The following is a 12,180-nucleotide window of genomic DNA, read 5'->3' on the forward strand; positions in this document are numbered from 1 at the left end:
CTCTGCTCCACTGCACCCTCCTCCTCCTCCTCCTCCTCCTCATCCTCCTCCTCTCAGCTTCTTCCTCTTCACTAGACATTCACTTCTCCTCGCAGCTGTCTCAGCCTCCATATTTGTAAGTCTCCTCTTTTTCTTTATTCTCTGTGTAATCATAAGCTGCTCTTTCTGGTGCTGAGGGAACCGATCCGCATGAAAACATTTCATCATCATCATCATCACAACATAATGTGTAAATGACTGTGAAATTTGTTTTGTTTATGATGATGATCCTGAGCCTGGTGCTCACGAGGAATCACTGGGACCTGCTATACCACATCTATTATTTATTGTCTATTTTGTTCCCAATTGATTCTGTGATGCTCACGGCAGCAGCAGCTGCACAGTCTTCATACAATTCAGTCATAAATAACAGCAAAGGGCCCTGCCCTGTAACGTAGAATTACCCCAAAGCTTTTGTTGTGCTTTCCTTTTACTGTTGTTCCACTCATTCCATTCATTTACATGTGGTGGGTCTGGTGGATACCAGATGGCAGGACTAAGTGAGACAACAGGTAGAAGACCAAGACCCTCATCTGTCAGAAATACTAAAAAAGGAGTTGTTGCTGAACCACATTTCCCAGGCTACTATATTCCAGTCTTTGGCTGTTGGTGGGATACTGGGAGAAGGTCTGGACTTAGATTAAAAATAGGCCATGGTACTTCAGGTATATAAAGGCCCAATAAATAGTGTCTCTGGTATCCCGTTATCCTACAGCTGCCCCCATCTCTCTACGGATTGGCAGCTTGGACGTGGCTGGGAGTTACAGTTTGATTGAAGGCTGCTTGTTGGACCTCCTTTAATGAAAACAATTGGGACCTAGGGGCAGATTCACTAAAGGGTAAATTGTTGCCAGCGACCTCGCAGCACTTCGCCAGGAGAAAATTCACTACCACTACGCTTACTCTTAATGTGTTATTCCTATTCTTAATTGCAGGTTAATATCGGCATGTATTCAGTGGTACCACTGGCCTTACCCATGGCCCTATTGATGGCATGTGGCCTCACTCCCTCTTTTGGTCACAGCCCTCGGACACCAGACGGTGTATCAGAAGCAGATATCCAGCGTCTCCTCCATGGGGTTATGGAAGAGTTGGGCATTGCCAGGCCCAGAGTGGAATATCCAGCACACCAAGCAATGAACCTTGTGGGACCACAGAGCATAGAAGGTACGTTCTAGTGCCCTTATTCTCTCTACTGCCCTTTACTCCCTGGGAATTTAATGCAAACAATAGATTTAGCATTTTGATGGGAACTGTGTAGCCTCTTTCATATTTAACTAAAGATTTATCTCCAAGAAGTTTTCCTTCATCCTACACTGGTGTGCCCTGATTAAAAATACATTTTCAGCAACTTGTGGTGTGAAACTGACAAACTGCATGGTTGCTGTCTTTACTGCAGGAGGCACTGATAAACCATTTAAAGTAAAAATACTTGACTCTACAATTTAAAATGTCATTCCTGAACCAACAAGTGTATTTAGTTGTAATATTGGTGTGTAGGTGCATCTCAGGTCATTTTGCCTGGTCATGTGATTTCAGAAAGAGCCAGCACAGTTCTTTGTTACTGTTGTAAAAATGACATATGACCACTGCAATAAAGCACCATTACCATAAAGTTATTGTGAATATTCCATTCAAAATAATCTTAGGGAAGAAGTTGCCCAGGACGTGACAAAGAGAACCATGTGGAGGCTAGCTAGTAGTGACTTCCCTGATCATATTACTGTTTGGGGGGGATGTTGGACTTCCAGTTTTTTATAGGATCCATTGTTAAAAACAACTGTTTCACAGTATCCTTAAGACCAGTGGTCCCCAACCTTTTTTACCCGTGAGCCAGATTAAAATGTAAAAAGAGTTGGGGAGCAACACAAGCATAAAAAGTCTGTGGGTGCCAAATAAGGGCTGTGATTGGTTATTAGCCCCTATATGGACTGGCAGACTACAGGAGGCTTTACTTGGCACTATACTTAGTTTTTTTCGATTAAGACTTGTTTCTAAGCCTGGAATTCAAAAATAATCACCTGCTTTAAACGCCACTGAGAGCAACATCCAAGGGGTTGGAGAGCAACACGATGCTCACGAGCCAAGGCCCAAATAATCAGATCTACTTCCACTTCTGTCAATTCATCAGGAACTTTTTCCTTTTTGATCTGGATTAGGAATTTTTCTGTTTTTTTTAATGTATTCCCTACCATGCCCCTATAAAAACTAGATCAAAACTTTTTAACCAAAACGTATTTCTTCTATTATGTAATTAATGAAATGCATTAAAGTTAGGCATAAACAGAATATTTGTTTGGGTAATCCCTTAATGGCCTCTACAATGGACACGTCTCTAACACCAAGTCTCTTGTCCCTTACAGGTGGTGCACATGAAGGCTTGCAGCACTTGGGACCTTATGGAAATATCCCGAATATTCTAGCAGAACTCACGGGCGATAATATCCCCAAGAATTTCCGAGAAGATAAAGGATATCCTAACCCACCCAATCCTTGTCCTGTTGGGAAAACTGGTATTTTGTTTGATTTTTTACTGTATCTGAAGGAAGATAAAACGGTTGCTGTTTCTAAATCCACATGAGCAGAAGATAAAATAGAGTGCGGGAGGATGAGGGTCACAACATTCTTTGCTTGAGGAAGATCTTAGAAATGCCATGCGGGGAAAACAAAGAGTAGGGGCGGCTATGGGAGGAACTCCACAATGCGTTTGGTGCCGACACGTTGCCATGCGATGAAACACATGTGACGTGTCGGATGTTGTGAAGAAACAGGAAGCGCAGGAGAAACGCATGTAAGAACTACATTTATCCAACGGTCAGATGGAAATGCAGCACAGTTCTAACATGCGATTCTCCTTCACTTCCTGTTTCTTCACAACATCCGACACGTCGCATGCATTTCATCGCATGCATTTCATTGCATGGCGACGTGTCACAACTAATTGCATTGTGGAGTTCTTCCCTTACCTTATTTCCGACTCATGCGATTTGTCAAAGCGCGTCGGATTGCGCCGAAAATGGCCGTTTCCATTGTAGCTGCAGTGAGGCCTCTGTGTTTTAGAAGCTCAGTCATCGCAGGCATTCTGGGGCCTCCAACTTCTACCATGTTTAAAAGGATACATTAAAAATGAAATACTAAGATAAAACATTATATAGTACATACTCTTACTAGCTATTAGTAAGTAAAAGTAGTTCTTAAGGGAATTACAAGAAGACTCTTATTATAAAAGCACTTTTTAATGTCTCGCTCTTCAGATGGATTCCAGTAACCATTCAGAACTATATGGGGAAACAGATGTAGTGGACAACATATAAGGTGCTACACTAAGGGGCCAATTCATTAACTTCGAGTGAAGGATTCGAATTAAAAAAATTCAAATTTCAAAGTGTTTTTTGGGCTACTTCGACCATCAAATGGGCTACTTCGACCTTCGACTACGACTTCGAATCGAAGGATTCAAACTAAAAATCGTTTGACTATTCGACCATTCGATAGTCGAAGTACTGTCTCTTTAAGAAAAAACTTCGACCCCCTAGTTCGCCATCTAAAAGCTACCGAAGTCAATGTTAGCCTATGGGGAAGGTCCCCATAGGCTTGCCTAAGTTTTTTTGTTCGAAGTATAATCCTTCGATCGTTGGATTAAAATCCTTCGAATCGTTCGATTCGAAGGATTTAATCGTTCGATCAAAGGATTATTCCTTCGATCGTTCGATCGAACTATTTGCACTAAAATCCTTTGACTTCGATATTCGAAGTCGAAGGATTTTAATTCCCAGTCGAATATCGAGGGTTAATTAACCCTCGATATTCGACCCTTGGTGAATTTGCTCCTAAGATAATGGTCCTAAGGAACATATATATATACATATATACAGTACATACAGTGAAACCTCTATTTTATATCCCCTGATGTTTTCCCTCATTTTCCAGTGTTTGTTTATGGTCCCAGCAATATATAATAAACAATGTATTTCCCTGATTTTACATTTTCCACAATTTTTCCACAATTTTTTTTCTAATGCCCTGAAACATTCTACTGTTTTTTCAGATGTCTGCACCTTAGGGGGCACATTTACTATGGGTCGAATATCGAGGGTTAATTAACCCTCGATATTCGACCGTCTAAGTAAAATCCTTCGACTTCGAATATCGAAGGATTTAGCGCAATTCGTTCGAACGATCATAGGAAAAATCCTTCGAATCGAACGATTCGAAGGATTTTAATTCATCGATCGAACGATTTTCCTTCGATAAAAAAATACTTAGAAAGCTTATGGGGGACCTTCCCCATAGACTAACATTGGTGCTCGGTAGGTTTTAGGTGGCGAAGTAGGTGGTCGAAGTTTTTTTTAAAGAGACAGTACTTTGATTTTCAAATGGTCGAATAGTCGAACTTTTTTTGTTCGAATCGGTCTATTCGAAGTTGAAGGCCGAAGTAGCCAATTCGATGGTCGAAGTAGCCAAAAAAATACTTCGAAATTCGAAGTATTTTTTAATCTAATCCGTCACTCGAGCTAAGTAAATGTGCCCCTAAATGTTGTAGATCAATTCAGCACAATATTACACTGGGGACTATATTGTCCTCGGATATTGCTACATTAGTATTCCAATAATCTACCCCTTCTTCTTTTAGATTGGAAGCACTAAGGACCAGAGCTCGTTCCTCTTGTATATTCACGTATATAATCTTCTATTGCACAGAGCTGTGTAATCTGGTGACATTTATTTAAATGCTCATTTATAATAAGATGTAGCTGATACATACGTTGAGTATATTTAAATATAGAATTCTACATGTCAAAGGTTTATAGTTGAAAATGAGCAACACATATATTGGTTTTTATCCTAATGGAATGGAAAGAGCTCCTGCTTATAATACACTCACAAATGGACATAACACAAACAGATGGAGCAAACTTTATCTAAACAGATGTTGGACTCACTATGTCATGGCAAGTAGATCATTATCACTGAAACAAATGCTGGGACGTGGTACTTCCCCCTCTGAATACTGCACTTAGTCTGTATTTCATACTAGAGTTAGTTACAACACATCGAGAGATGTTGGTGAGAGGCCCAGTCCTTAATATTATATAAGAGACTCCTTTAAGCCAGACTAGAATAGGTGGCAGGTAGAAACTGTAAGTAACAGCCACAAGGTGCTTCTACTCCTCAACCTTATGGCTTCCTTCCTCACATATATTTTTCTTCTACCCTTGCCATACCTAGTGCATCGTGCAAACCTATAGTAGCATGGGTAGTAGGGTACAACACTAATTAAGATGAATCCATCATCCAAGAAAAGAGTAGGCTAATGCAGGATTGATAGAACACTGGTGAAAATAGACAGAAGGCAACATGACTTCATTTTGGTAACATACAACCACTCTGATTAGAAGACACCTAAATTATCTTATTATTTACTTTTTATATTGGTATATTTTATTTTGCAGGTGATGGCTGCCTGGAGGATACTCCAGATACAGCTCAGTTCAGCAGAGAATACCAGCTCCACCAAAATCGTTATGACCCAGAGCACAACTATCCTGGAGCATCGACCTGGGTGAGTCTGGAAGAACTGGTCAGATATTGTCACAATGATTTTGGCAAGAGGAGACAATCCCAGAGATATTAGTAGTGTATTCAGAGACTTTACTAGGTTTATCAAGGTACTCAGGGAATCAAATCACACTGCCTCATGCACAAGTACTCAGTGTGGGTGCTGGGTGCTTTTTTTTAGAAGTTGGCACCATATTAATCACTATTGTGACATCATTGTTTCATTAGTTATTGCTCCAAAACTTTACTCACTGAGAAAGCCTCAAGTGCATCTCATGAGATACCTGGATGAATGAGCCCTAATCACTCCCAAAAGTTGAACATACTTACCCCAAATTATTACTAAACCCTAGAAATGAATATGGTTAGAAATGCCATAATTCATATATTGAACCAGCCTAAAGGTTCAGCATCTCTATAGTAGTAATGAACCAGGCCTTCAACATTGTCACAGGAGTCTACCATCTTGAATTTAGTTAGGAGTGTCGGTGACACTGCACATGCTCAGTGGGCTCTGATTGGCTGTTGAGAAGCTAAGCTTAGGGCTTGTCACTAATTATCCAGCAGAAAATGAGCTTCCCTGGCTGTAATATAAGCTGATGCTACAGGTTTGCTGATTATTCAATTCTGATGCTAATTGCACTGGTTTCTGTGCTGCCATGTAGTAATTATGTGTATTAATTACTAATCAGCCTTATATTGTGACATTTCTATTCTATGTGTACTGTATATTGTGAGTGGCTCCCTAAGCTCAGTAAGTGACAGCAGCACAGAGCATGTGAATCAGTGAATCAGCAGAAAAGAAGATGGGGAGCTACTGGGGCATCTTTGGAGACACAGGTCTTTACTGCTAAAGGGCTGTGGATGCCTTGGGCTGGTACAGAAGCAGAAAACATCATGTATAACATTTCTAGCTACTTCTTTAGTTAGTCTTTAGTTCTCCTTTAAAATAGGATCTTCATGCTCTTCAGAATAAATGACCATCTGATGTTATATGTGAACGAAGAGAGCAAGACCACCATGTGTGGAAATAGTCTCCTGTGTGTGTGCAACTTCTGAAACGTAATATAAATATACAAGTGGCTGCAAGAGACCATCCGGCTCAGAGTACGAGAATTCTTTATGTCCATATTATGGGAATTGTTTGCTGCTTTTTCACCATGTCTCAATAAGTACTGGCCATATTGGTATCAAGATCCTGCTATGATTTTGTTTATATATTTTTTAAATGCCTTAGATTTAGAATCTCCCCAAATTATTGATTGATAAGATGTCTTCATCTTTCATTGGGGCAAATTCACTAAAGGACGAAGCGCCTAACGCTAGCGTTGATTCGCTAGCGTAGAGCATTTTCGTTAATTCGCCGATTCACTAACGGACACTGGCGTGAATTTGCTAGTGTTACTTCGCACCCTTACACCTGGCGAATTTGCGCAATGGACGTAACTTCGCAAATTCACTGACGCGAGCATTTTTCTGAACGCTACCTTTTCCGCCAGACTTCCTTCGCCACCTCAGACCAGGCGAAGTGCAATAGAGTAGATAGGGATTGCTTCAAAAAAAGTTGACATTTTTTCAAAGTCCCAAAAACGCTGGCGTTTTTTCTTTTTTTATGGGTGATAGGCTGAAAAAGATTGAAACATTTTTTGGGGCTCCCCTCCTTCCCCCCTACATTTCCTAACTCATGGCACCTTAACTATACAGTGGGCACATGTGTAGGGCAAAATAAACATTTTATTTGTTGTTTTGAAGGTTTCCCAGGCTTGTGTAGTGATGCTACATATTCCTCCATTGTAATTTGGCGCCGTATGCAAATTAAGCATTGCTACGTAACTTCGCTTTGCTTGGTAAATTAACGATAGTGCAACTTTGCAACCTTACGCTTCCCCTGAGCGCAACTTCGGATTTTAGTGAATTTGCGTAGCGCTGGCGAAAATTCGCCTGGCGAAGTGTGGTGAAGCGGACGCTGGCGCAACTACGAATCTTAGTGAATTTGCCCCTAGTCTCTTCCATTTGTAATAACAACTGCTCTGATTCTTTGAGGTATGGCTGTAGTTTTGTAGTTTTTGTGTCAGTATTGACTCAGTAGAAGACGTAGGTTGCAGCAGGGGCATCAGCAGTGAAAGAATGTAGTTCGGGTTGGAATGATTAACTAATGAAGAAGGATTAGCAGAATAGAGACTTTAGGGGCAAATTCACTAACCTCCGAAAATTCGCCAGCGACGGCTTCGCTGAAATCGCAACACTTCACCAGGCGTAGATTCGCCAGGACAAAGCTAATTTACTAAAATCCGAAGATGTGTCCAGGGAGCGGAACGCTGGCAAAGTTGCGCTTCACTAGTAAAGTGAAGTTGCGCTAGCGTTGGCTAATTTACATACAGTGGGAAGTTAAAGTTGAATGGACGTATATGTTGCAGCAAATACATTACATTACACAAGTCCAGGGAACCTTAATAAAGACAATAGAGTTGTTATATTGCCCTACACATGAGCCCACTGTATAGTTTATGTGCCATATGTTAGAAAATGTAGGGGGGAAGGCGGGTACCCCTAAAAAATGTACGTTCTTTTTCAGCCTATCACCCTGAAAAACGGAAAAGACCCCAGCGTTTTTTGGGACTTTTTCAACAATTTTTTTAGGAATTCCTATCTACTCTATTGCTCTTCGCCTGGTCTGAGCTGGTGACGGCAAGTCTGGTGCAAGAGGGAACGTTCAGTAAAATCCGCATCTTAGTGAATTTGTGTAGTTACGTCCATTCGCCAGAGCACAAATTCGCCAGGCATTAGGGAGGGAAGTACCGCTAGAGTCTGTCTCCTTCGGTAGCAAAGTTACGGCTGCGCCCATTAGTAAATTGCACCCGCGTTAGTCACTTCGCCCTTTAGTAAATTTGCCCCATAGTATAGGCTTTGCGTGGGGATTGATTCTATTTCAAGAGTTATTGATTGGCTCAGAAAAGGTAACTTGCCTTCCACTGAGAAACATCAGCCGAGGGTGCATTGCATGTAAACTGCCCCTGTGCTGGAGACAACAGAGAAATGTATAATACAAGAAGTTTTATGTTTTTTATGCAGGGATCGAAAACAGGTCCTTTCCACCGAAAAACTTTTTAATATATCCTATCAATGCTGTAAAAAGAAAGGCCTAATTACGGCTGTTTCATATGGAAGGATGGAGTCTTAACAAAGAGGATGACTTGCTTCCTATGTATAACTGAACTGTGTTACTCACTGGCAAAAATAACTTTTATTAGTCATGATTTAAAGTGAGGAAGGCCATAAAATCAGGTTCATGGATCCTGCTATGTAACAGGAAACAATAAGACAGGGCTTGAGCCTTAAGTTCCCCATAGACGCGACGATTCTTCTTGCCGAATGACCGATTTTAGCGAAGTCCGACCAATCCTTGAAATTATCGTGCGGTTAGTGGGATTCGAACGATCGAACATCTTACGATTTTTCGGCCGACATCTGTCAGGAAATTGATCGGCCAGGTCAAAAAATCTTTGTCAGTCCCAGTGCAATGTATCTATGTCTGCAGGGCCAAGCAGGCAGCTCCCCTTTGTTTTCCTGCCAAATTGGTCTTTTTAGTTGATGATCAATTCTTACGATCGTTCTGAGAAAATCGTGGTCTCACGATCAGGATCTGATCTTTTAAAAATATCAACATCTATATATATATATATATATATATATATATATATATATATATATATATAATTATATTTATGTCGCTGCACAGAGCCAGGGCAGGTACTTTAATTCAGCATCAGCATAAGGTAAAGGTCATACAGAAGTTCTCTGATCTCAATGTATCCGCTGAATGTTTAAGGGGCCGATTCACTAAGGGTCGAATATCGAGGGTTAATTAACCCTCGATATTCGACTGGGAATTAAAATCCTTCGACTTTAAATATCAAAGTCGAAGGATTTAGCACAGATAGTACGATCAAAGGATTTTAATCCAACGATCGAAGGAATATCCTTAGATCAAAAAAACTTAGCAAAGCCTTTGGGGACCTTCCCCATAGGCTAACATTGAGTTCGGTAGCTTTTAGATGGCGAACTAGGGGGTCGAAGTTTTTTTTAAAGAGACAGTACTTCGATTATCGAATGGTCGAATAGTCGAACGATTTTTAGTTCGAATCCTTCGATTCAAAGTCGTAGTTGATGGTCGAAGTAGCCCATTCGATGGTCGAAGTAGCACAAAAAACACTTCGAAATTCGAAGTTTTGTTACTTCGAATCCTTCACTCGAAGTTAGTGAATCGGCCCCTAAGTGATAACTTGTATAGTGTGTTTTCTGTTCATGCCTCTTGCGTGTCTTCCACTCACTTGGCCAAGTCTAACATTGCCATTGCTAAAGCCTCTGCCCCCTCTCTCTCTCTCTCTCTCTCTCTCTGTTACTACAAATAATGGGTTTTTCTCTGTGTTTCTCCCCCACTTGCAGAATAAGAAACTGCTGTATGAGAAAATGAAAGGAGCATCACAGAGACAGAAGCGGGTGAGCTATTTCTACCATTATTGTACTTATCATGTCGATTTTAGTAGAGATAAACTGTTAACTGGGAAAGAATGGACACTTTATTAGTAATTATAACTCTGTCATAAATAGGGGGACTACAAACATCAGAGTTACCCCGTTGAGGTTGAACCTTCCCCATTTTTATCCTGTAGCTGTATTGGTTCCTCTGGGTACCCCAACCAGTTTCCTCCCACATTAATAAAATGTAATAGGGACATTGTGAATTGTAAGCTCCTCTAGGCCACGGACAGAGATGAATGATGATCACTGAGCTATGTATATATTTATATGAATAAAGGACACTTCCCTGCCCGGCGCTCCTCCACGCACGCTCGGGGGAGGGAGTATGACGTCAGGCCCTGTAGTGGGGTGTTGGGGCCCTGCCATCGCCAGTCTAACCCTGCATAAAAGCACTTTGATGGTACACAGCCCATAACCCATGCCCAGTTTGTAAATTGTAAGCTCTGTTGGGCAAGGCTATCTTTAACCCCTGTATCAGTTATTGGACGTTGGTTTCTGTATGTAAGCTGTATGCTCAGTATATGCATTCAAATTTCTATTCCTACTGGATCCTCCAAATGACTTGATAGTCTGACTCTTCATAAGGTTGGTGGAGTAGCCAATAAAGTATAATAGAAACCGGAGAGTCTTCAAGTGTGAATGGGTTTTATTAGAGCACTACACGTTTCAGACCTCTTGAGTCCTTCTTCTGGACCAGAGGAAGGACCCAAGAGGTCCAAACCATGTAGTGCTCTAATAAAACCCATTCACACTTGAAGACTCTCCGGTTTCGGTTATACTTCATGTTCAGTATCTGCACCTGTTTATTGTACAGCTCTGTGCTGTGGAATATGTTGGTGCTTATCAAATACATGCTAATAATAATAATAATAATAATAATATGACCGGGGCACACAAATTGCTAATTCTTCTTTGAGCATCTTCCCCATTTATATCATCGAATCAGTTATTTCTGTTTTTGTGTGTGAGAGAGAGAGAAGCCCAATATGCTGATTCTGTTTGCTAACGTTTTGGGACAGTGAATGAAAAACAAAATGATGGAGGGAGAAATAGTAACAATAGTGCCCCCCTCTTCTGGCTGCTAGGGCCAGTCTAAATAGTAATTGGCGAATTTGTCCTGCTTCAGTTCGCCAAGAAATTTGCGAATTTCCCACGAAACGCGAATTTTGACGCCGGCGTCAGTTATCGGGTGTCAAAAGTGACGGCTGCGCATTAGTCAAAGGGCGTCCGTTTAATTGACTTTGACGGTCGAAGCGCGCAAATTCACCGGGAATTCGGGCTTGCCGATTAAATTCGCCCAACACTAAGTCTAAATGATAAATATAGGCTTATTCTGTACACTACGAATGGTCTCACTTTTGTCTCCTCTCACCTTCAATACCCCTTCAGACAGTGAATCCCTACTTGCAGGGACAGAAACTGGACAACGTGGTAGCCAAGAAGTCTGTTCCACATTTCTCTGGTGAGGAAGAGTAAAGCTGAGGCAAGTGATGGAGCCGCTGACATTGTGATCCAGCTCTACATCCTAACTGCCACTTCAGAGTCTCACTGACTGCCAGCATGTTTATTATTTATACACTTGTGAATGGGAAACAGCTGGACTAATAACATTATGTTGTCATTGATAATAAAAAATATCGACTTCTGCTTTCTGGTAAATTAGGGGAAGGGTATCGTTTTTTTTTTCCTTGTGTGTTTTTTCACTGCTGCTTTGAGGGGGAATTTTAAATCATTCAGCCGCTTGTTCTCAAGTCAAAATTAGCCATATCCACAATAAAGATCTTTCCCTTATACTTCACTCATGTTTATTCGTCTGCACCTCTCTCTTGCTTTGGGTGACACCACCATTATTTGAATAAATCCAAAGTTTAGTGATTTTTTTTTTACTATATGATGAATAACAGGGTTGGATTTAGGGTAAAGGGAACATAGTACAGGTATGGGATCCATTATCTGGAAACCTGTTATCCAGAAAGCTCCGAATTATGGAAAGGCCATCTCCCATAGACTCCATTTTATCCAAATAATCCACATTTTTAA

General features: G+C 40.9%; 1 protein-coding gene across 1 annotated transcript; it reads left to right on the forward strand.

Annotated features, from left to right (window-relative positions):
* Nucleotides 1–10: 10 nt before the first annotated feature.
* scg5.S (secretogranin V S homeolog) lies at nt 11–11,931 on the forward strand. Its single transcript, NM_001091611.1, is given in 6 exon segments — nt 11–115; nt 975–1,206; nt 2,403–2,552; nt 5,493–5,602; nt 10,045–10,098; nt 11,530–11,931. Coding segments are annotated over 5 exon segments (621 nt in total). The 5' UTR covers nt 11–115; nt 975–986; the 3' UTR covers nt 11,617–11,931.
* Nucleotides 11,932–12,180: the final 249 nt, after the last annotated feature.

This window comes from Xenopus laevis, chromosome 8S (genome assembly GCF_017654675.1).
Source record: "Xenopus laevis strain J_2021 chromosome 8S, Xenopus_laevis_v10.1, whole genome shotgun sequence".
Classification (NCBI taxonomy): domain Eukaryota; kingdom Metazoa; phylum Chordata; class Amphibia; order Anura; family Pipidae; genus Xenopus; species Xenopus laevis.